At 48.6% G+C, this 25,296-nt stretch overlaps 1 protein-coding gene across 1 annotated transcript in view; it reads left to right on the top strand.

Annotated features, from left to right (window-relative positions):
- The window catches only part of ITPKB (inositol-trisphosphate 3-kinase B), a 67,426-nt gene that overhangs the window by 33,270 nt on the left and 8,860 nt on the right, over positions 1-25,296 (top strand). The window contains exons 3-5 of the mRNA XM_071579710.1: positions 18,449-18,548; positions 18,754-18,967; positions 21,940-22,144. Coding sequence (XP_071435811.1) covers positions 18,449-18,548; positions 18,754-18,967; positions 21,940-22,144 — 519 coding nt within the window. The remainder of the gene's footprint in view (positions 1-18,448; positions 18,549-18,753; positions 18,968-21,939; positions 22,145-25,296) is intronic.

Genomic DNA, 25,296 nt, shown 5'->3' with positions numbered 1-25,296 from the left:
GGGTGGTTTTCCGGCCTCTGTCTGCAGGCTGGCTGGGGCAGCTGAGCTGCTCCAGTGGCAGAATTCCTATACCTGCATTTCATTATTCTCCTGAGGGTGACTTTTGTGCACTGGGTGAACATGACAGCAATTCAAGGAGAGGTATTTGGGGACTGTGGAAAGTTGAGAGGAGAGCCAGGGCACACAGCTGGCTCCAACAGTCTGAGTGACAGCGTGTCCTCCCTGATACATGGTGTGTGGCAGGGGAATCCGCTTCAGCCAAGGGTCAGATTTGGCCTTCGTGCGGAAGGACAGGATGTTTCTGGTATAATTCCATGCACTGGTAGAAGTGCATTTCTAGGGCAAGGCTTTGTCCTGTATCAAGTTTTGTACATCCATACGCCGCCAACAGCTCAAGCCATTTTGGATGTACATGCTGGATGCAGCTGCACTCATGTGACTTCCTGGGCTAAACTTTGTTACAGGAGAAAAAGCAAAGTCTTTGTTTGCTTGTCTCAGTGGAAAAGTTTAGTTCTGGCCTGTTTTGCCAAGGAAGGAAGGAGTGTGCCAAAGTGATCGTACAGCAAATTCTGGCTGCTGATGGACCAGGGATGGAGCTGGTTACTGGGCATGGCATCAGCATCACATCCTGACCATGCAGAGCTGCCCTGGGGCATGGGGCTCTAGTGAGCATCTGCTCTTCCTTGTCTCTCTCCCCTGCAAGAAATGGCCACAGTGAGATGCTGGTTGAGTCTCTGTCATCCATCCAGCAGGAAATGATGAGGGGGAAAAGCAAGGACTCTGTGTGGGGGATAGGAATGGCTCAGGGAGAAAAACATCTTTGGCTACATATACACAGGTGATGTAGCTTAATGCATGGTGGGACCTTGGTTGGTTTTGAAATGCCATCTTAATTCAAGCAATCACACCTCTGGCATCAGCTTTATCCATTCCTATGTGCAGCTCTCAGCTTTTTCACAGTATACAGCAAATGCATGCAGCAGCACCCTCTGTCCACAGCTACCCAAAGGGTGAAGCTCTTTAGGGCATACTTCCATTTCAGGCTTTGTATTCCATTTCTTTCTGTCCTCCTTCCCCTTATTCAGGTGTTAATGGCTCCTGAGCATGGGATGCTTGGCTGGCATGGCTGCTCTCTCACAGGGCTGAAAGGCACAACTTGCCCCTATGGCTTTCATTTACATGGATTGAAACTATTAGAAGGTTAAATTACAGCCAGGCAATGCTCCTGGGTGGTTTAAAAGTTGCAGACTTTAGAAGCTTGCTCCAGAAAGTGGCTCAAACAGGACTCTGCAAAGGGAAACTCGCCCAGGGTGAATTTACCACATGCCTTCAATTTGGGAGCTGCTCTCCTATGCCCAGCTGGCGGGGTGGTTCTCCCAAATCCCAGGCTTCCCACAGCAACACAGGAGTGACGAAGGGCCCATGCGGCCTGAACAGGATCTCTGGCGTACAAAGGGCAGGCTTGTCTGAAGAGAGGGTGGGTTTTTTCATATTTTCCAATGGAATCGGGAGAGTCAACAAGACCCAGGACTGACTCATTATATCCAGCTCCTGAGACCAGTCTCTTGGAGTATATAATATTTTATATTGTCCTCTTCTTGATCGAAGAAAGTGACAGTGCTGTGGAGCGAAGGGTGGTGCCCCATGTGTGCATTTCCCATGTCCCATGTCTAAACCTTTCCACTTGAAACTGAGAGCCCACGCACTGAGCTCTGCTGCCAATCCCAAATCCCAGCACTAATTGCTGCATGGCAGAAACACGGCTGCAGCTCCCCTCGTGATTTTGTCCAGATCCTCAGTTCTATGACTACTGTATCTCCTTCCTTTTGGAAGGGCTTGAACTCAACAACTCTTTAATGGAACCTCCATCTTCCAAAGGAGCCTCTGTTAACTACTTGTCATGGCTATAATTTTCCTAATGCTTTCAATGACCCTTTTTAAGATACCTCTCTCTTCAGGAAACCAAAATCTCCCATTCCCCTCATCTAGCCACTCTCTGAGATGTGCTAGTCACTGATTTGAGAGTACGTTGTTCTTGTCTGGCACATCAGCAGGTGTCATAAGTAGTCCCCTCATCAGCATGTTTTTTGTCAATATCTCAAACACCCTGGCTATTAAAAGTACTAAAAATACCTTAGCTCATTAACGAGACACTGTTTCCAGCATATAAAATTTTCCATTCCAGAACAACTCACTGTCGTGCCCTAAAAAGCTTACAGTTGTTCATAATCCAAGTAAAATAGGACACCTTCCATCTACTTGTGCCATGTCCCACCTGTGACTACATGAAAGGGATAGATGTGTGCAGCTGTTTCCATAGGCATGTGTTAGCCAAGATGAAATACTTTTATTTATGGAGTTTTGGTTCCTCCTCTGCATCCATAGTACCTCTCCCTGGGCAGCACCACTCACAAATGTAGGTGTTGTGAGATTTTTACATCTGCTCTTATGAACTGGAGTATCAGCTGATGCTGGTGGCACTGCTGGGTGTTGAGGGTCCCTGCCTTCCCGTCATGCAGAGGTGAGTGGGCTGTGGTGAGGGGCCAGTCAGTCACTAGCTGAGCACACCATCTTTGCATAGACAATTACATTTGTGACTGGGAACGGAGAAGATTTAGCCACAATATTTGCATAACTCCTGTGCAGAGCTCTGTACAAGCACTGATGTATGGTCGGTATGTAACCCCAGGGTGACAGTCATGCCCGTGGCCCAGGGCCCTTGGGCTGGAAAAGGGCTGGAAGCCATTTTCTTGGACATCTTGGAGATGCCAGCTCAGGAGAAATGGATCTTTCTCCCTGACAGCCCTAGGAATGTGTCCCTAGTTATCTGTGCATCCAGCCATCTAATACTGTTGTACATTGGCCAGGAGGTGTGAGCCTCCCTCACTGATGATGCTGTCACTAGGACTCAAGTGTTGTGTGGTGGCCACAGTTTAAAATGCTTTGCCTGCTCCAAGGGAGCACGTGAAACTTTTTCAGTAGTTCCTGAAGCTGTAGCGTCGGGAACGGCACTTTCTCATCAGTAGCTTTCTAACTTGTTTTCCATGCAGAGAGTCTTTATGTTTGTGCAGGTGAAGGAATAGTGAATCCAAATTGATTTTATGCAAAAAATGCAAATATCACTTTTATTAGTAGATTGCCATGCAACAGGCACGGTACATTTGCAAAGCAATACAGCTCATTTTCTGTAAATCTCTCCTCCTCATTCCATGTAAGCCCAGGGATCCTCGAACATTACATCCTTGAGACGCCCTGGCAGCCGTATACTATTGCACAGAGTTGTGACTTTGCAGTAAAAAAGGTCTTATTCTCCCCAGGCCAAAGAGTGTCTCTAAACAGTGCTAGCAGCCAGGCAGTGGAGCTCAGCAAGGTCACCAAAAAGCAACTGAAATACTGAAAGGTAACTTGTAATTTCTAGTTGATCTGGGTATTTTTTGGTCCAAGACTGTGAAGATCTTGTTGCTTTTCTGTAGAGAGCTGGGCTTGGTTTTGATATAGGAAATCTACAAAGGAGATATGGGGAACTTCTAGCGATCATCCCATAGGTGAGTCTGCTTTTCTGTAGCTTCCTTCCATTCCTAACAGGAGCAATTTGAGAGCTTTGAAATGTCCAATTTTTTTTCCTTTTTTCCTTCAGGATGGGAAGGTTTTCCAAGCCATAATTCAATGCCACTGAACTAATTAGTTTTACACCTGTCTGCCAGTCTCTGACCTGGAGGGCAGGTTGTCGTGCTGCAAGCCAGAACACTGCTAAGTGAGGTGGCTTTGTGATAGCAGCTGCAGCCTCACAGTACTTGCACAGCACCCCAAAGTGATGGGGGAATTAACCTTGCAGGGCAGGAGATCCCTGCATGGGAGCACAACACTGACATGGCTGCTTCTGCCCACACCAGCGAGGGACAAGAAGGATTGTGAACACAGCACAATAACTGAACCAAAGAGGAAACACTGACCCTAAAATGTTCATCCTGAATGGTCACAGTGAAATTGCACCATGGAAGGCTGTGTAAAACTGTCCAACAGTTGGCTGGACTTCTAGGGAGTATCCTCCATCCCCCAAAATGTCGTAGTTGGAATAGGTATGCCCAAAAATGGCTTTATGTTCCCCAGTTGCCCATCTCTGAGGCTCTGGGGAGGTTAAAAACTGCATAAGTTGCTGTGTCTGGTGGCATTTATTACCTCAGAAGCCTGCCTGCAGCTTTGAGCTGTGTGGGAGGCAGATAAGCCGTGACCAGAGGTGTCACATAGCGCTCTGGCTTTCTGCTGAAGCTGGGCAGGCTGCTGCCCCGAGCTGCTGCTTGAAGGAGCATCCCTGTGGTTGTCAGCACCCAGCCGTGGGAGAGGAGCCTCTGTGGTGGGGGTGGGTTAAAATCAGTCCATGAACTGAGATGAAGAGAAGCCTGACCCCTAGAGCTACCAAAGCATGAAGCTGGGAGAGACTGTATGGCAAGCAACTGCTCTTGGATGGAGGCATGGTTGTGCTGCTGCTCCCCATTTGTGCTGCAAGGCAGAGACCTGCCCCAAACGTGAGCAGGGCTGGCTCAGCCCCCTTAAATCTCACTGGGTATGATGGCACAGCAGTGGGGTGGGCACCTCTGTGGGTGGGACCCCACTAAAGGGACTGGCAGCTGTGCCCATGCTAGTACAGCCACATTGCCCTGGTCTCAGCACACCCAGGTACCACCTGTAACACTCTGGAGTGAGGACTGTGTCAGCACATCCTCCCCCGGGAGCCGCCGCTGTGCGTCCCAGAGAAAGCCACCAGGAATTTTTGGTTCTCCACCCATATCTCACTCTACTTGGAATCTTGCCCTTTCTATACTTGCACTCTGAGAAGAGTAGTAGTGGGTGTGCCCTTTTTTCAAGCCAGATCTGAAAACATGCATTCATTTATTCCAAACAAGGTAGATTCCTGGCTCCACTGTCCATTCCCTTCTTTTAAATATAGTGTAAGTAACACACAACATACTTTGTGGAGTCCTGCCATCTCACTGATCTCTCAGTTGCTCACTCAGGAAGGCTACCTCCTGCTCTGCAAACTTCAACACCGTGTAATGGAAAAATGTAGAAGTGGGGCCCGGGTGTGCGTCAGCGGGTGCCTTGGCAACCCCCGCCTGCGCTCAGCTCAGCGATAGGCGTGCAGGGCTGTCCATCACCACCAGAGATGAAATGTAGCATTAAGCATCCCCCCCCTCCCTTATGAGGGAGAAGAAGGAAATACCAGGGTTTTCTGGTGTCACTGGAGCTTGCTGGGTGCTAACAAAGCAGTAATTTATGAGCGTTGCAAAGAATTTCATCGTTCTTCAAAGCAGGACAGAGGCATCTGGCTCTCGGCCACATTGTTTGTATCAGTACAGGAAAAAAGCTGAATTTCTTCAAAGCTGCCACAGCGTTTCCTATTTTTAGGTTAACAATGCCTGTTTTGCTGTACAGCATCAAATGTCAACAAAGAATGAAGATCTATTTATGTTGCTTTATTGTAAAGCTGAAGCAACAGGAAGCCATGAGCCATCTGAGTGCTTTCTGAGCCCTCCAAAAACCCCATCCTGAGTCAGTTGAAAAGTGCACTGAGTTGCTGCCATGCCAGCGGGTTTGCTTTCTGATGGGAGAAGAAATTATGGGCATTTGGGATGATTGCCTTCCTGTGCTCACACCCTTCAAGTACTCTGCAGGGGAGAGAAATCAAATTACTAACTCTAGATTGCACTTGTATTCAGAGGCACTTTGTTTCTTGCTGTCATTCATGCTCTCCCTTTTGAGGCAGCATCTCAGCACCAGTGTGCACCTCAGTGTTGGTGTCTCTGCTGGTGCCTGCATTTTACTGTAAAAGAGCAGGCACTTGCTGGAGAAAGGGATGGTGCCAAGGGCCCTCTCTGCTCCTGAGGATGAGAGGAGTCAGGAAGGACACCAGCTGTCCTGTGTTCTGCTACAACGCTGTTGGAGAAAAACAATTTTGTCAAAAGTTTCTATCATTAAGGACTCCTTTAATACAGAAGGTATGGTTGCTGGCTTACTAAAATCAACCCCAAAGGAACTGCTGCTCTGACTTTGGTATTTCTGAGCTGGAGGATGGAGGACATCCAAGCTAGACGTGTGGTTTAGGTGGCAAAGTGCTCCTTTGCCTTGCTGCAGGAAAACACTTGGAGCATGAGTGGTGTGTTGTACCACTGCAAGTAATTTTCCTGCAGGGACAGGTACCGAATGCCTGTAGAGGGGCACAAAGCAGATCTGGGTTCTGGAGGGTGCTTGGCACCTTGGCTTGCTGAAGCAGCTCGTTGAGCTGTCACTGAACGAGAGAAAGTGGCAGTGTCTGCCCTCTTTCCTCATCACTCTGCAAACACTCTGCTGGGTGTCTGCAGGAGCTGACTGAGCTGTGGGGTGAAGTCCTGGTCACTCACTGCTCACTCCCCCAGCCTCCTCCACTAGATGCTTATTTGGGAAGGAACCTTCTTTTTCTATTTTGATTTGGAAAAATAAAATTAGAAGAAGCCTGTTGGAGACAAAGTGACTAAGTGCTTCATGTGCTGCTGAATTAAACGAACAGCAAAATATCCGAGGGTAGAAGATGACTAAGTTTTTTTCCTCCTCTTCTGCTTCCCTTACCTTCTAAGAGAAACTAAACATAGTTGCCTGCAGCAGGAGAACTTCAGCAGCCGGCTGCTGCCCACAGATGCAGCCTCAGAGATCGTGGGTGCCTTGCTGGAAAACCCAGTTGTTCAGAGGACTGGGCGTCTTCCCTACATTGATTTTTCTTCTTCCTTGCTCTTCCCCCAACACAAAATATGTTTAGAAATGCTAGGACACAATGAGCTAAACTCTGGCTTTGCTACACCCATGTTTATAATGGGTTCATTGTATTGCCTCTGCCAGTGCCCTCGTGATTTTCTGGCTAGATATAACTACCCTTCATTTTTGTCTCCTTTTTTGGACCAGAAAATGCTTGAGCATCTTCTTCAACCATAACAGTGCTGTTCCAAGAAAGGCTATCTGTGTTTTAATACGAAACCCACAATCTCTACCTCTTTAAAGGATGTCACACTGTGTCATGCCACTCACCTTAAAATAGCCTCTTTCAAGAAAAATATTTAGTGTAGAAACAATTTCCCTTAAAAAAACCCAAACAGTCAGATCTCTCAATCTGTCTTTGTAAATTATGAACCTGGATCGCCTGGGTCACCCTTGGGCGATACTGTTTGTGGTTGGCTGTAGTATCTGGGACTCCCACACAGGGCACTCACTGACTCTGCCATTGCCTCCACTGAGGAGCATTCCCCCTCAAATCCCCAGCATGTTCTTGGCTGTGCCTGTACCAGCATCAGCCCCTTGGGGTTACCTGGGGTCCCAAGTGAGCCGACTTGGAAGGGGCAGGGTGTTTCTCCCTAAGCATCCCCCTCCTTGCTGCCTCTCCCTGCTGCATGCCCAGGGTTTCAAACATTACAGAGGTGATTTCCATTATTAATTCTCAAAAGAAAGTTCCATTTTCCTGTTTCAGATGAGCATTTCCCTTTTGGGTTAGAGAAACCTCTTCCTCCCCAGCACCCTCTGGAAGGCTGTAAACATGCACCAAAGCAGCAGATTTCTTTGCTGGCCCCTGCATTCCTCCTTTGACCGAAAACTCAGCATCCCCCCAGCTGGCACCTCCGCTGGCACTTCTGCACCAGCTCATGGGAGGTCAGGGCCATTTATGTAGGAGCAACACGACTTTTCCTCAATTTCTTAGGAGTTAACAGCCGAAATCCTCTTTTTCTTCCCCCGCCCCACCCCTGCGTGTCAGCACACGGTTGGGTTGGAAAATCCAACCCTGCGTACTGCACCAGGATGTAGGGTTGGGTAACCTCCTCTGTGTCTCTGAGGATCCCCTCCTTTTCCCTAAGGGCTGAGGGGAGGGCCAGGGTGCAGCAGGGCTTGTCGGCTCTGTGCACAAGCTTCAAAGGCAGCGTAAGAGGAGCGGTGTAGGGACTCCGTGGCTCATCAGTAGCAAGTAACCTCCTTGCCCGATGCCGTGACGGCTTCTCCCCCCACCACTGTGCTGGCCTTTTCCTGGCACAGGGCTGCCCTGCTGGCTCTTCGGATGCTCTCACACCAGGCAGGCGTGGCAGGACGTTGGCTTTGGCGGCAGAGGTATGTACCTGGCCCTGCAGAAGGCGAGCCACGTTGCTAAAGCTGGCATTTTTTGATGACTCATAACTGAAATGGTTAAGGGGCATGCGTAGGACTCTGAAAATTAAGCTGAAGGCAAAATTACTGCTGGTTCTGTGCTGAGGTCTGCTTGCTGTCAGACCTTCTGCTGCAGTGGGCCGGGGGACAGTGGAAGCATGCTCTTAACATGAATTCCTCCCTCTGTCTTGGTCTGCAAGGTTCCACATAGCTCAGGGGCTGCACACAGCTGGCTCTGCTGAGCTTGTGCCACCCCCTGTCCTTGCCAGGCTGGGTGAGCCTACTCGTGGGTGTGGCACTGACAGCTAACCTGCCCGAAGGAGCATGAGTGCAACAAGGTCTGGATCTGTATGGATAGGGAACAGGGTAATCTGGCTGAACTCAGTCGAGATACACTCCCTGTTCTCAGCCTGATGCTGCTGTGTGGGGAATCAGGAATGGGCAGTGCATTATGAGAGGTGGTCCATGTTTGGAGCACTGTAATTAGCTGAGTATTGGCATGCTCCTGGGAGCCCCTGGCACCAGCAGTCTCTGGCTGGTGTGCCCAATGAGCAAGGAGTCCCTGTGAGCAAATGCTTCTAAAGTGCAAGTGTTTGTGCTTCCCATACCCACTCAGGGCAGTGCAGGTGGAAAGCTGGTGGAGGAGGAAGTTTCAGGGTACCCTCAAGTGGGCTTGGAAGCAAACCATGGCGGACAAGCTTATGTCTGTCTCATTCTGGTGGAGAGAAGCCCCGTGTGTTCCCACAAGCCCTGGTGCTGGGAATAACAGATGCTGAGAGTTGTAAAAGCTGACCTGTGCTGTCTTCAGGTCTAGGCTACTTTTTTTAATAGTGCTGTTTTAAGACCAGAACCTCTGAGATGCTGTGCTAAATCTTCTGGGAAGATGCTTTGGGCACTGTGTGGGGCATATACAGCAGGTCTGCAGCTGCGAGGAAAATGCTGCATGGCATGTGCCTGCAGTTTTCTGGCTGCCTGCAATGCCCCTCTTTGGCAAAGAGGTTTCCCAAACCCATCATCTTTCTAACACAATCCTTGTGTAAGGATCTGAAACCAAGGAGTATCAAACTTCACTTCCTACTCCTGAAGGAGTTTCTCTTGGTTGGTAATTATACTGAGGAGCTGCCTGGGAAAATGGCAACATGCTGGGAGTGCTGAGGAGCCATGGCCAAGGCAGGCTGGTGCTCCCAGCAACTCCTGTGCAAGCAGAAACTCCTCCAGCCACTTAGCAGAGGATTTTCGGTCCCAGCTCCAAAGCAGGAGAGACAATAAAACTCCTAAATAGTACTTTAAATCATCAAAGTGCTATCCAAACATGAGGGACTCCAAACACAAATGAAAGTGTTACTGATTTAAAGGGGAATTAAAAGGTCATACATGTTGAACATTTAGCTTTAGAGTTTAGTCATATTTATGAAACTTATAACTGCTCTTCTAAATCAGCTTTTTACACTTTATAAACCCAGCAAATGTGGGTATGTTCAAGGCTTACGACTAATTTTAAAATTTTTCTGTTCTAAGCAAATTACCACAGCCATAGCCTGGCCCTTTTTTAGCTTTCCTTCCATCTCTGCCTTTCGACTCTACTGAAGGCCCTTAAAAAGCATCCAAGCATTTCACTTGCTCTTGGAAAAGAGATGCATTTCTCACTCATATATTCCACAAAGTGGAGTTCAGTTATAGTCAAACAGCAGAAGAGCAGGGAACTAACTCCATGAGCAGGCAGAACAAGGGAACAGTGATGGAAATGTTTTCTGTGTCCAACACCAGCATGAAGTGCTGGGGGTTTCAGCTACAATAAGGCTCAAGTCTACGAACCGGACCCTTCTCATCCAGCTTCTCCTGCAGATTACTTCACTAACATTGCATGACTTGGCTTTTGCTTAACCTTGCTTGTGTGTCATCAGTGCTTATGGGCATTATGCTCCTAGGGTGTTATATTTACAGGGTCCGGATCAATGCCCTCTGTGCTATGCCAGAGAAAATACTTCAGGTGGCTAGAGCAGCACTGGAAGTCAGTGGCAGCCCTGTCTTGTCCATGTCCATCCTGCCTGGAATTGTCAGGTTGAATGGATGAGTGATGTGGCATCACCACAACATGGTGTGTGCCTGCTCTGAGCCTTGGGCAGGGCAGAAATCCATGTCCATCCCCTGTTCTTTGGGCACATGAGCTCATTTCAGCTCATGCCATGGCCCATGTCAGAGAGCAGACTAGTCCAGTCCGAAGATTTCAGAGGTGTCTCCTGAAGCCAGAAGAAAGAAATCAGACTCAAAAAACAAGTATTATAAGCTGCTTTGTTCCACTCATTGTTGCTACTTCTGCATTTGGAGTCTCTGACCCAAAGTGCCTCTAGGCAGGCTGTAAATGTATCATCCTGGTTTAAATCTCTAAAAGCTTGCCTTCAAATTGTACAAGAGTGACAGCCCATGTCCTATGATTGACTTTATCCACCAGTCTAAATCAGCCAGATTTGAAGTAACTGGAACTTTACTATGTCCTGTGGGTTTGAGTACCTGTGTTGCTTCCCAACATGTCCTGTGCTTGGGATACCCCTTTTCTAAAGGTCTCCTGAGTTTGGGTCATCCCTTGGGAGGTTACAGCAAGGCCTACAGCACTCATCCCACCTTCCTGACATGTAAGAGCACAGGTCTTGTGCACAGGTTGTTTCTCATGGGAAAGCTGTGGCCTCCCAGACACTCTGTTGTGACTTTTAGGGGCCGAATCTCTTCGCTATCCTAAACTGCAGCTCTGGCCTTTAGCGTGCTGATCTGGACTTCAAATGAGGTGGCCAGAGACTGATAGAGTTGTTTGGTGTTAAGAAGGGTGTCTTCTGGTCTCAGAGAGCATGTGAAAGATAGCAGCAGTGTGGGATTTACAGTGGCAGCGTTGGGAAGGCTGCGGGGGTCCTTCCCCACTGGCAGCATCAGAGTGAGATGTGCTCAAGCCAGCACAGGCTCAGGAGCCACATCCCCAAGTTGTGCAGCACTTCTACGGGAGCTGATGAGCAGAAGTGTTGTCGTGAATCAGAAAGACGGTGGTGAATCCTCTGGAACTGGGAAAAGGATCAAACACAAGTCTCCAGATGGAAACAGCAGTTTCAATCAAAGCCAATGACAGGTTCCCTGATACAGGCATACAGGGTCGGATCTCTGTGCTGCATATCCCGTTTCTCAGCTGGATGCCTGATCTGGGTGCCTGGAGCTCTGTGCACCAGGGTATTGCACAGATGGGCTGCAGTGCTTTGGGACCCTTCTCACAAGTTAGTTCACTGAGACCCAGTTTTGGCTACCAGCAATGTGGCTTTTTAAAAAATCAGTTGCTTTTTAAAACCAGCTGCTTGCAGAGAAAGAAGTACTATACAGCTTAAGTAGCAGTCCACAAAAAGTGATTAGCTGTTTTGGAGTTATTCACTTACCTTCTGCAAGCTGAAAATTGCTTAACAAACCTTACTGATGTGTACTTAATGAGTAACAAATGCATTTGCAGAGATCTGGATCAGTTCCCACTCAGGGAAGTAGCCTGAACGTGTCTAATGCTGGCAATTAATAATTCAACTGGCTTTATGGGAGAGTCAGTTGTGGCTGATCTGCATTAGGAGGTTTTCAGCTTTGCTGCAGTAAAGGCCCTCCATCAGGAAGAAATGCCTCATGGAGACAACTGTAGCTTTGAGGCTGAACCACTTGGAGCTCCAATGCAGGTTTTGCCTTTGCTCTCATGTAGGCTTTTTTTGTTCCTTTCCTTTCCTTCTTTGCCAAATTGGACAGAGAGTTCTTACACTGTCTCTCCCCTCTGTAGCCATTAGCCCTCAGTGTGATGTTGACGTGTCTCCTGAGCTTCTGGCTGTTCTCTGCTCGTGCTTTGTGGGTGAGGAGGTTGCAAATGTCCTTACAGGCGATGGGTGACTCCTGTGCAGTTGGCTCACACAGCACTCCGTTTCCTTCCATTGTGATAGGGGAGGTCAAGCTGAAGGACTGCTGCTCACTCATCTGCCTTTGCTGCTTCTAATTCTCCTTGCCTCCATCACAAGCAGGAAGAGGGAGCCTGCAACAAGCTCCTGTTTTTTTCCAATACACTAGGATATTTTTTCCATGATCCAAGCAGATGTTCCTGGCTTTCATGCATTTTTGCTGAGGCTCCTCTATTGCACATGCTGATCTCTTGCAGATGGCAGAGAAGCACTAAGCTTTATCTCTATGACCCTCTACCCCAGAACTTTGGTCTTGGTGGGACAACTCCCTGATCCCACTGGAGAAAAGGGCATTCTTCACAAAGCCAGAGGGGAGTAGTTTCTCTCTTGTGAGAGGCAAAATCCTTCCTGGCTAAAACAAGATGATTCTGAAAAACAAAGCATCTGAAGTAAAAGAATGCACATATTAGAAAGTTTTTTTCTCTAAATGTGATGGATGCCTTGGAAAGTTGCAGAAGCTATTACACCCCAACAGAAGCTACTATACCCCAGCAAAGTTTCTGTGCCCCAGCCATCAAAATCATTTCTCTAACAAGGCTTAGTGGTTTGGACTAGAATTTCTAGGCACTTAGAAGTACCTTTCAGTCATCAAACTACATTTCCTTGTATTTATTAACTTTAGTGAAGTTTGGTGTTAGGCCCCACTTTATCTTTGCTCAACAATGTCCGTGGGACATGGGACTGGCATTGCCCCTGCCAGGTTTTGGGGAGCTGCTGAAACTTTCATTATATGCCTTGTGTGGCTAAACCAAGAAATGTGCCCTGATCCAAAGCCCTCCCATTGCCAGCTGCTCCTCTGGCCAAAACAAGGCTATTTAGCTGCTGTGCAGGTACAGAAGCAAGTGCATCGACAATGATGAGAGGAGTTTGTGTAGAAGGAAGATGATATAAAATATGGGCTGTCACTTGCTGCCAGAGTCAGAGTCAGTGGTCACAGCCTGGTGCATTGCTGAAGTGGTCACTGGGCTCTTTTATTGCTGCCTGGGCACTGGCAGTGGTTCAAGGGACTGAGAAATGGCAAAGCTGAGCAGAACATAACCCCAGCTCGCACCATCAGACTCTGGAGCATGTCACAGATTTTTCATCTCGAATTCTGCATTTTGGTCACCTGCATGCCAGGATGTGGATGCCAGGAGGAGGCATTCCACTGTATCTGCCAGCTCTGCCCCGCTGCCCTCCGCACCCAGCACAATGAACAAAGCTGGCCTCCTCTCCATGGCTGGAGTGACAAGGTTTTTCCCAGTCAAGGGAAACAATCATCACTAGGGAAACCTTAACTACTTTTTAAAGACCAAAAGAAAACACATTCATTCTTTTAAACATGGAAAACTAAATGGCCTCTTTTTCCTTGGCTGCATATCCATGGCTGTGGAGCAGGCTGACACAGAGGGAACTCTGTGGCCAAACACTCCCCCCACCCATTTAGTTATTGAAAAAGAGGGCTCTCTGGTGAAAACTCTGCCCTTCTCAGCTGCTTGCCATGCTGTTTTTTTAAACCAGAAAGGCTCAAGACACAAGGAGTGACTTGCCAACCCTCCCACTTGTGAATGAAACGTCTTGCAGCCCTCCTGAGCTGGGCTGAAAGCGCTTCCTGCAGGGGCCCTGTCACCACAGCACTACAGCTTCATTTATAATTTTGGAAGAACTGTAAGTGAAGCCCCCAGAAGCAGGGTTTCTCCAAGGGGAATGGAAAGCCAGGGTGTCACTCATGCAGGTCCCTGGGCTACAGCACCTCCACTGAAGCCAGGGGAAGCAGTGGACATTGGTGACACTCTTGCCTTCTGATCCTAGGCTATTTTGGGATCTTCCTGGGAGAAGGGAGCTGAAGTTCATTCCAGAATTTGGAAAGTCATTAATTTAACACTCCTCTCACTCTTTTCCATCCCCTGCCCCAGCTGCCCTAATCTTGCCTGTAACTATGCATGCTCTAGTTAATAAAAAGCACTAAAATTCAGGTCCAGATCCTAGCTATTTCCAGGAATGTTTGGTCCCATAAAACCATAGGAAACCATAATTTTAGCAAATTAAATCAGTTACTGCCTATCTCTCTGGCTGAATGCATGGAAAGGGAAGAGCACCATGCTGGCTCCATGCATGGGGAGTAACAGCGGTCAAATTCCACCAATGTCCATGCTGGGAAAGGGAGGCAACAGGGAGTCTGAGAAAGGCACCTCTCCTTTGAGCAGACATTAAAGGAATGCCTTGTACAATAGGGAAAATGTACAGTGAGCACTGAGCTCATCAGTCACTTTTTGTTTAATCTAATTAAACATAATATATCCTCTGACCTTCTGGGCTGGCACTAAATTCTCCTATGTTGTTCTTTCCATACGAAGCTCTATTGACAGATGGGTAAAGCCCAGAGTTTGCTTTAAGCTTCAGATAAGTAAAGTTAAACATGCAGCAGATAAAATTGTTTTCCCAGCACTCCTCTACGACTGATCAATTGTGGGTGCTCACTAGAAGGGGTAATTCCTCTGGCCTGTATCCCACTCCCAGCTCTGTGGCGAGCAAAAACTGTGAGAGGGCAGAGGCAGAAGCAGAGTGCTGCAGAAACCCTGGAAAGTTCATTTTTAGAGTTGGTTCTGACAGTTGCTGAGCTTCATTTCCATGTGGCAGACTATTAGGGAAAATGGTGCTGCTCCTTGCTAAATATATTTCCAGAGTCACTAAATAATTTACTTAACAGCTAATCAGTTGGCATTTGCTGATGCTAAAGCAGGTTTTAAATAAAAAATGTCAAATTGCATCAGACATCTCGTGCATGTTCCTTGCTTGTACAGGCTCCACACTGTTGCTGTGTGTGCAAGAGTGCAATCGGTCAATACAGCTTTGTGAGTTTTCTGGGAGGTAAAGCAACCACAGACCTGGATTTGGGGAACAGCAGGGTGCCACAGGCAGGTGCAAGCTTTGATCATGCAAAAGAGTTGGAATTGTGCTCCCCTTTCGGTGTGACAACCTGCGGGCTCACTTCCTTGCAGGCAAATGAGAAGAGCATGAATATGCACTTCAGCAGCATCACTTGGTAGCCACCTACAAAGTATGGTGAAAAATCCTTTAGTCCGAGTTTGGGGAGTTATCACGGATAACACCTCCATGTACTTACAGCTGTGCCTGTGCTCCTGGATTTGCAAGCAACTAACTCCTTGAAATGTAAACCAAAAGTTGCAGACAAGCCTGGAGACGATGATCTTATGGTTCCCAATAGGCCAGGTTAAAGAAGGTTCCTTTGCTGTAAATAGCTTTAATACTCCCTTTGTCTATTAATAGCACCAGGCAGGGCAGGAGGCAGCAGCCCACTGAGCACAGAGGGGCTCTTTCCTGCTCATGGCTGTGGAGTCAGACTGGAGTGGTGTGAACCTTGTGGCTCTGAACACATATTGGTGTCTGAATAAATACAGACTTCTTGCTGGAATCTCTAAGCCATTCTCAGAGGCTGTGAAGGACCCTGCAGATGGTTAGCAGCCACCTAACATCTCTCTTGGAGCTCCAGGGAAAATACAAAGACTGACTTTTTGGAGCAACTCTTTACCTAGGGAGAATTTGGTTAGCTTCAGGCAAAGGGGGTGGCAGGATCACGGGGGGCATGGACCAGTGTTGTTCCCCTATGGCCCAGCCTCCATCTCTCCTCTACAGCCTGTTGGCAGCTCCAGGGAGCAGACAGGTGGAATCATGCTGCTGGTTTATTAGGGGAGCTGCCCCTTTCAAAACTCACTGCCTTTTGAGCACTCCCACAACAGAGTAAAAGGACATTTTGTATAGATACATACACCCTCCAGAAAAATTGGTTACAGCAGGGTGCTCTGCAAAATGATCCATGCATGCTGGGCAGTGAGGTGCAATGGGCAGAGGGCACAGGAGAGCTTCCTTTGGGTGAAACAAACTTTCCCTCATTATACTGGGAGAGGCTCAGGCATAAACCAAAAATCTGGTGACTCCTGAAGGAACTGGAGAGAGGACGGTCCCTCCTCTCTCCTGCAAGTGCCCATGTAGTTGCCCCTGCAAAGTCAGGGGGAGAAAGGCTGTATGAAGCAGAATTGTAGGTGACCTCTGCAGAAGTGATAACTGGCCTTGAAGTTAATTTCAAGCCTCAGCATAAAAAAGGTCATTACACATGTCCTTAAAACTTGGGTTGGAAATGCCTGGCCCAAAGGTGTGTCTGAAACCTGGTGAAGCCTGATTGAAAAAATTTCCCTCTGGTGTAAAGGGATGGGAATGTGCTACCTGGTCTTCATGCAGCTATGCAGTGACTCCTTTTCTTTTGGTCTCCTTCAGCTCAGTAGAAGGGTTGTTGTTGTGTTTTGTGTCTCCAGGGGACTCAGGGCCATTACCCTGCACTCAGAGCAGGGCTGGAGCAGAGTTCATTGCTCCTGGGAAAGCCCTGGAAGGGTGAAGACAGGATGGCTTGCCCTGCTTTAGGGGCTGCTTTCCTTCATTCTAACTGTGCTTTGAAGTACCTCAAGGTTTTATCCATAAAGCTCTAACCAGTGAAAAACAAAATCTTGGATTGGGAAGGCACGTTGCCTTGGCATGTTTCCTGAGACTGAGTGACTTACGATGCTATGCTGCAAGCTGGGGGAGGACTCCTTGTTTTAGAGGAGGTGGGTCACACTTGTCTAGAGTCTAAGCTCCCTCAGAGACTTTTTCTTCCCCCTTTTTTTTCATGACATCAGCCAGGACTTGATGTTACTATTTTAAAAACAAAAGGAGGGGACACCCCCCCGCTTCCCTCCCGCTCTCCGCCAAAAAGAGAACAAAGAACAGCTAAAGCACACAAGTTCTGGCACTCTCTTTGGAAATAAAAACATTCATCCTCATGTCAGGTAGGGAACTGCCCGACCCTCCTGCCAAAGCAAGCAAGCTGGGCGGCAGAGCAGACCCACGACGCGGAGGAGCCTGGGCGAAGGGGATGCCTGGTGTCACCCTGTGCTCAGGCAGCTGCTTGCCAAGCTCCTGCACTCTGTACCAGTGCCAGAGTGTGCTGGGACTCTCCTGGCCACGGGCAGTCATCCAGGGGAGGGCTACCCTGATCCTCCCAGGCTGGGAGGTGGGGGAGGACCTTTCTTCTTCCCCTCTTCCACCCCTGGTCCCCACTGCTTGGGCAGCCCCTGCATCTCCAGGGCTGGTGCACGGCACAGGGGTAACCTGGTGTAATTTCCACACTTTAGACACTAACATCTTTGTCTGGCTTCTTCCTCGCCATTTAAACATGTCAGCAGTTCCCAGCACGGATTCCTGTGCAGTGAGTTCACCCCCAACAAGCATCCAAATTGCAAGTCGGGGCTGCTGGCTCTTCCCTGCCTGTCTGTGAAGCATTACTGGAACAGGGGCCAGTTCTCCAAGCACGAGGAAGAGATTACTTGGGCTTTCTGGAAGGCTCCCTCCCATGCCTTAAGAGCGGAGCAAATGAGGATAATTTATCTGCAGACTTCCAGCTGAACTCAGAAGCTAGGAGCAGGCAGGACTATGCTGTCTGTTTGTCCCAGCTCCCACAAGAAGGCATTTTTCCATTGTTGATGTGGATATTGTTCACATGATTTGTTTGTGCTGTCACCCTCTGGGGCCAAGATAAGAAGTCATCTCCCTGCCTTTTACTGGCGGTGTGTTCCCCAGAACAATCCAGGGAAAAACTCTCAGGAAAAATCCTTTGAAGGAGGCCTTTGTGTATCTGATATAGCCTTCGTTACAGTCATGTAAATAGTTTTATGCAATTTGTCTGGTGAGAAACCCAACATGTCAGAAGGGAATTGTTCTCTAAACTGTAGTTGCGGATGGGCCAAAGCAGGAGGATCAGTGCACGTGGGTCGCCAGTTAATGAACACAGCAGCTGCCATTCAGGGGGAACAAAAGCCAGGCAGTGAGCCTCTGTGTGCCTGTGCCAGCACTCTTGTTCCCCATAGGAGCTGGAATTCAGTTTTGTGGTCAGATAGCAATCCTGGGTTCTCTTTCCCGCTCCATCTGCTGTGATCTAATGCGGTGCTCAAGGATGGGTTAATGTCCCTGCTGCTTCTGCAGAGGGATGCAGGGAGCGAAGGCAAGGCAGTGCGGATGGTTGAGCCCTCTGCAGCAGAAGCAGCCAACTGGAACAACACTGTAACACCATCCACTTTAGTGAAGTTACTCGTGATTTTTGAATGTAGAGGCCCAGCAGCTCTGGCTTGGCACACCACAATGGGAAAAGAGCAGATTCTCTGTTTGCTTCCATCCTGTGCTGGCTCCGGTGCCTCTTTCCCTGTCCAAAACAGCTGCGTGCTGCCTGAAGTGACTTTACAGACAGTAAAGGCTTAAAACATCACATTGACCTTCATGATTTTTTTTCCCCTTAGAGCAAATCATGGCGGAAGATCAAGAATATGGTGCACTGGTCCCCGTTTGTGATGTCTTTCAAGAAGAAATACCCTTGGATCCAGCTAGCGGGACATGCAGGTACAGAGCTTGGGGAGGGGCAGAGGGGTGGAAGGGCTCTTCATTATCTCAGGTTAGTGGGCTTTGTTGGCCTGAATGGCTTCAGACTGCTGCATGTGTGTCACTGCTTGCAGCTCCCACATCTCCAGTCTAGGAAGGGTTCTGAGAAGGCACAGCAACATCCTCCATCCAAAGCAAGTGCCACATTGTCCCTTGTCACCCTCAGGTAGTTTCAAGGCAGCAGCCAACGGCAGGATCCTGAAGAAGCACTGTGAGTCGGAGCAGCGCTGCCTTGACCGCCTGATGCATGATGTCCTGAAGCCCTATGTTCCTGCCTACCATGGGGATGTTGTGAAGGATGGGGAGCGATACAACCAGATGGAAGACTTGCTGGCTGAATTTGACTCCCCTTGTGTTATGGACTGCAAAATGGGGGTCAGGTGAGTGGCTTTGGGGATGTTATGTGAGTTTTAAGATGGGATGCTCAAAGCAAATGCATCTTCTGGGTAGAACTGCTTGAAACATGCAAGTAAGAACACCAGGCTCACCTGTCTTCAGGAAAAGCTAAGCCAACAGCGTGAGGAGAGAGCCATGAGGGAGCCTGGGTATGGGAAGGACACCCCAGGCTCCTTCCTTCTCTGCTTGTTGACTGTCCTGGGAAAGTGCATGCTGGGAAAGTGGCTTGGTGTAGTGAAGGGAACAGCACTCTTTGAGTTTGGGTATACCAGAATGGCACAGTAGCTTTTGGGAGGGTGGAAACCTTCCTCTCTCTGCTGCATGAGTACACAGCCATGGGGCTGGGAGTAAAAGATGTGGGAGATCCTGTCCAGGGTTCCAGAGGAGTGAAATAGACACTTGAGTGGCACAACTTCCACGAGGGAGAAACTTTCCCTCTGCTCAGCCTTTGCTCCTATGCGCAGTAGAGGGATAAAATTTGTGTGCTAAGTAATTTAGTGCCTTTCACGCAAAGTTCTTGAAACATTTCCTCACAGATGAGCAACATTACCCGTGTCCTCCTTGAGAACCATCTAAAGATACTCTAGGATCCCAGACTACAGCCACTTGGCCAGCAGCAGTTTTTGAGTGAGCGATGCCACAGCTGACAAGGGTGTCCCAGAGCAAATGTGAGCAGGGCTGGTGACCCCAAGCGGCTGCCAGTTTGGGAGCAGGTTCAGGTCACCACTGGGCCCTCGATGTGCTGCAGACTGGTGGCAGGGCGGGTTGAGACTCCCCTCACTGGCGAAGGCACAGCACAGATGTGGTGGAGACACTTGCGCTGCTGGAAAAGCTGATGGTTTCTGTGGGAGGGAGGAATCTTTTTTTCCCCTGCTGAACTCCTGATGTGAAACTCGAACTGGCGTGTCGGGCTGTCGGCAGGGAAGAGGCGAGGAATACTTTCCACACTGGAGGGGTGGAGAGAAGGGCAGGGGGCCCGGCGCAGCCACATGGCCCTGGCTGGCACACACCATATTGCTGTAGGAAGGAGACAGGACCCACTCTGGACCCAGAGACAACAGCTACCGGAAGAAGACCTGCTGATCATTCTGCCCAGGTGTTCCTGCACAGATCACAGGCCAGGTGATTTTTGTGCACCCATGGTTTTGGAGCTCAGGTGGGCAGAGCAGGCAAAGGAGCCCATCATCTTTGAATAAGACGGTGCTGTGGGAAGAGCTCATAAGGGAGGGTGAATTGAGTTATTGCTGTGGAGTGGGGCATCCTCATGGTTGAGCAAATAATCTAAACCTCAAGGCTAACACACTGTCTGAGCCAGCAGCTTGCTGCCAGGCAGAGACAGGTTTGGTTTTCTCCTGCCAACCTGGCTTTGGGATGTGGCAGCCTACTCCAGGTGCTCCTAAACAAAACTTTGTCTTTCTTAAACCCTGGTGATGGTTCAAGCCTGAGGCGATAATGGGGGCCAAGGCATGGACATAGATGGTCTGTCATTCTCCTCAAAAGGAAATGTAGCTTTCTGAGCAACATAAGTAGCACTTCTAGTACACCACTGGTTTACTTTGCTGTTTTATTCCATCTGTCCCAAAATCACGGGTTTAGTGATCTCAGCCAAAGACTTTCATTGCTTTTATCTGCAGTATTTTTTAGGAACTGATGCCCTGGCAACATCTACTCAGGGTCAGTGCTTGCCCTAAGTAAAGGCACCAATTTCCCTTGCTAAGCTTGTGGAAGACACAGGAACACTGTCCTTCATAAGTCTGTCAAGAATCCTCCCCATGTGTTTTGCTTGATTCTGGAGGTGAACCAAACATGAAGTGCTGGGGTGTTTGCACAAGGGATATGGGCAGAGGGCACTGTCCCTCTGCAGAGCTGGGCATGGCTAGTGGGAAGTGTAGGGCAGTTTGAATTTGAGGGGAAGAAGGTGACAGGGTCATTCCTGTGTCATTTCACTGGGACATCTCACTCAACTTGGTGAGTTGCTTGAGAAGAGTCTGGACATTTACCAGGCTGAGCCAGGCCAGGTTTGGGAGCTGCAAGAGGAATTCCATAGAGGTTTATTATTGCTGCAGGAAGTATTACTTTGTGGATGTTGGTTTTCTGCATGCCAGAGTGCAGAAGTTCTCCACCAGAGTGCTCCTCTGAAGGATGCATAAAACCAAGGTCTTTGCACACTCCTACACCTTCTATCCTTCCTCCCCTATTTGCCCATCCTGGCTACCTTGTGGTCCTGGGGCAATGGCAAGCACCTGCCCAAGGCTGCATCCCTTCCCCTGCTCCATTATGCAGAGAAAGCTTTTGCTAGATAGTCCACTTAAAACAGATCTGTACTGGGCAAAATCATCATCAGTGGAACAGCCCTGTGGGAAAACACCCCATTTAGCAGCCAGTGCGGCACAGCTCTCCTAGTGCACAGAGTGAGGTGATGGAAAAGCACAGGAGAGGCACAGGAGTGCCTTTGGCCCACATTGGCCAACCCACAGAGAGAGCCATGGCTAATGCTGAGGATTGGAACACAGTAACCTCCCTCTTGCCTTCAATTCAGCTGGGTCCCAGAGTGTGTGGGCAGCTTCCTGGGCACATCTTGAAAGCCACATTTAATTTGTGAGAGCAAAGTCGCTGCTCAGGTTTCCTGAGCATTGGAAGACAAGGCCTCCAGAATAAGGGGTGGGAGCAAGGCCTTAAGCATATGTGAGAAAAAACTTCCTTTGTTATTGCCAAACTGGTTGTGATTCCTTGATAAACTGAAGAGATAGCAGGTGTTGATGATGGAGTGCTAATTAAATGAGGATCAATTCACCTGCAGTGAAGCTTGCTCCGCTATTTCCTATGCTGCTGTACTCCTTAGGGATCAGCTATCTTGGATAAGCCTAATTTCTAGGGCAAGGGCTGTCTATAGGTATATGGGACCTTGTGTGGTGGCCCTACAGCCCTGCTGATAAACCCCCTTCACTACTTGCAGAACATACTTGGAGGAAGAGCTGATAAAGGCCCGGAAGAAGCCAAGCCTGAGGAAGGACATGTACCAGAAGATGATTGAGGTGGATCCTGATGCCCCTACTGAGGAGGAGAATGTGCTGCGGGCAGTAACCAAGCCCCGTTACATGCAGTGGAGGGAGACGATCAGCTCGACTGCCACACTGGGCTTCAGGATCGAGGGGATAAAGGTGAGTCTGTTCAGTTGTACAGAGCAGTGGGATCAGCTGCTGGGAGTGCTCAGTAACCAAACTCATTCACAGAGGTACACATGCAGCAGGCTGGTGGCAAGACTGTCACACCTGGACATGCCCAATCCCAAAAGCACCACCCAGGCACCTTGCCTGGGGCAGTGCTGCTCTTGTAAGAGCGTAGCTGAGCTCAGGGCATCCATGCAAGAGGAGAGTTTTAGTCATAATCTCATTAAATCAGCTGCTTGATTGACTTCCCTAACTGCAAAATGCAAAGTGCCATCCTCCAATGTGAAGTCTCAAATTAGTTGTTTGCTTTCAATACTACTGTGCCACTAGGCTGAGCCATTAATCCAAATCCCAGCTTGAACATGTGCTGGTCTGCGGTTGGAGCTGTGAGCTTAGCCACAGTCAGTAAGGAGGATGTACTTACATGTGTGCCCAGAAAAGTTCAGCAACTGAACCCTATGAAATGGGGCAAGCACACACAGCAGCACTTCCTGCCAGCACACACGTGTAACCTGCTGGCTGTGCTCGTTCAGAACAGCGCTCACATTTCTGGAGATACCTGCTAGGGTGCTTTAATGTCCCCATTAGATAAGCTAACCCAGGAGATTTTCCTCTGGTCAGCAGGCTCTGCAGTGAAAGATGTGTTGGAATGGCACTGGAAAAGAGCGAGGTCTGTAACTGCAGAGCAGTTGTATTAATGATACTACTTGCATGAACATTAGCAATAGCATATGCCTTTTGATAGCCAGCCAACAGGAATTAAAGGTAATATCATACTTGAGCCAAGGGTTTCATCGCATGCCTGGGCATGGTGTTGGCTTGGCAACCAAGGGGAGCTCAGTCAAGTTGTGTTTGCAGTAATTCAGGCTTGGGGTGCTGCTGACAGCCCAGGTGGTAGCTCAGAGAAGCCACTTGCTCTTAGTGGAAATGATGGCTCAATTTCTACATGTATCTTGGTTAGAGGAGTTTCTTTTGATCACAGGTAGTTTTCTCCTCTCTGATTTGTGCAGGATTCTCTCATCATGTCCATCTGGGTCTCTGTGGCCTTAAACTCCTGCACCTCTCCTGCCTGCAGATAGCAGTGTCAAAATGATAAAATTAAAACAAATTAAGCCATTCCCTAATAAAGTACTCATACCAGATTTTTTGTAGACTTTCTCAGTAGTGTTTCCCTTCACCTCACAGTCAAACAGCAAACAAATGCAGGTGTTAGACCATGGGTTTTAAATGGTGATCAGCAGAAGTGGGTCACTCAGAGCTGCTACTTCTAATTACCTACATTCCAAACCACTGGGAATGGGAAGGGAGTTGTCTCCTCCCCTGTGCATGTTGCACAGGGCACCTAGGCACAGGGAGGAGGGCACCTTCTTAATTCAGCACTTTCAATGGCCAGCAGAGGACAGTGCATTTTATCTCTAACTCAAGCAGTCTCAGAAACTCCAGGAGCAGCCCTTGAGCTGAGCCTCTTCAAGAATTTCCTGTCAAGCAATGTGCTTCTGCCTGGGATGCTACTGGTTGTGCTCCCTGACAACATCTTTCTGGTTTGCCTACATTGGGTCAGGGCACTTGCCTGCTCCCATAGCTCTTTGCTGATCTCCCCAGCATTCCCAAAGACCCTTTTCTGCCCTTTTCTAAACATGCTGTGAGCTGCTCTGTCTCAGGACAACCATTTGCCTAGCTCCCACTGCTGGTGCTTATTTTAAAACTGGGGCTGTATAAAAAAGGAGTGAACCATTTAGGACCAAAGCTCCCATGCACTGTTTCTTATATCTGTCTATTTATAGTCCGACATGATATATCCTTGGCAGAAGGATGTATCAGTGTATATATGTATATAGTGGTGCTTCTCAGTCTGTGATCTGGGGTAGTTTAGGGAGGGGGCTTTACAACAACAGCAGGTTGTATGTAAACCACTTGAAATGAGAAGTGTATAAAAAACTCAAATCATATTCCCACAGAGGGAAAAAACCTACTATGGAGGGAAATAAAAGCCTTAATGGAGTGGTGAGATTTCCACCTCTGTTAGCTGACCGTAAGTGAGTTGCTGCCCATTTTGAGCAGTGCATTTTTTTCAGAGAATTGAAGCAGCCCTTTAATGGGAAAATGTTGAGAAGTACTGGCCTCCAGCAGTATTCCTGCTGCTAGGGGCTGACTAATTTGATCAAGGCTCTAATTACTGTAATTCTTGTTAAATCCCTCAGCTTCTGGGTTATTTTCCTCTAAGCTAAAGCATTATCAGTTCACGCTGTTTCATGGCTGGCTGTTTTTTCCAGCAGAGCTGTAGAGCTGGCTATGTTGTATTTCTGTTGTTTGCCCTGTTTCTGGGGTTGAGTTTCTGAGTTAGGGAAAGTGCTATTGGGGCCCTGGCTGCCTCTCCATGTTATATTTCCTGATGCAGATGCTTCCCTGGGAAGAGCAGGAGTGAATCTGCCCTGCCCCTCACTCACGTCTGGAGGCTGGTAGAGGAGAGTACCTTGAAGTGCAAGGAAAGGACAGGATTTGGCCCTGGGCATGAGGGCTGAAAGGGGTCACAGGGGAAGGGAGAGGAGTGGTGGTAGCCTTTGGGACAGCATGGGCAGGTAAGGTGCAGAGGCAGCTCAGGGTTGGGAATGAGGATGGAGACCCTTTCCTGGCCAAGCTCTCCCTTTCCCAGGTGGCCTTGAGGATCCAGTTTTTGCCTCTTTAAAATGGAAATTTTCCTCTGCAAAAGGAGATAATGACACTCATCTAACTTTCTGAAATAGTTTGAACTGTTGGAAACACTAGCTATTAATAAAATTTCCATGTTAAAAGTAATACAAGTGATCCCTGGTGACCCAGTTGAAGGTTGCTGGAGCTTAATGCAAGAAGTGGCACTCCTGAGCTCCTGCTCTGGTCTGAGCATCACTCACCATTGTCTGCAGCAACGCCATAATGGAGTAGTATTCCCCAGGGCTGGAATGTTTGCAGGGTCCCAAAAGCAGCCCTGAAAATCTTCACCTGACTTTCGCAAGACAGGCAGCTCACAAGCTCAGTCTGAGGCCAGACACAGCACTGGAGGGAGATCTGGCTGGCCCAAACCCTGCCCTGGTGACACCAGCACAAACTGGGAGCGCTGATAGGGCGGAGGTTGAAATAACCCTTATCAGCCCCCCTCACATTTC

Source organism: Pithys albifrons, chromosome 2, assembly GCF_047495875.1.
Source record: "Pithys albifrons albifrons isolate INPA30051 chromosome 2, PitAlb_v1, whole genome shotgun sequence".
Classification (NCBI taxonomy): Eukaryota; Metazoa; Chordata; class Aves; order Passeriformes; family Thamnophilidae; genus Pithys; species Pithys albifrons.
Note: the sequence above shows the minus strand (reverse complement) of the source record. Positions and strands in the feature narration are given on the sequence as shown.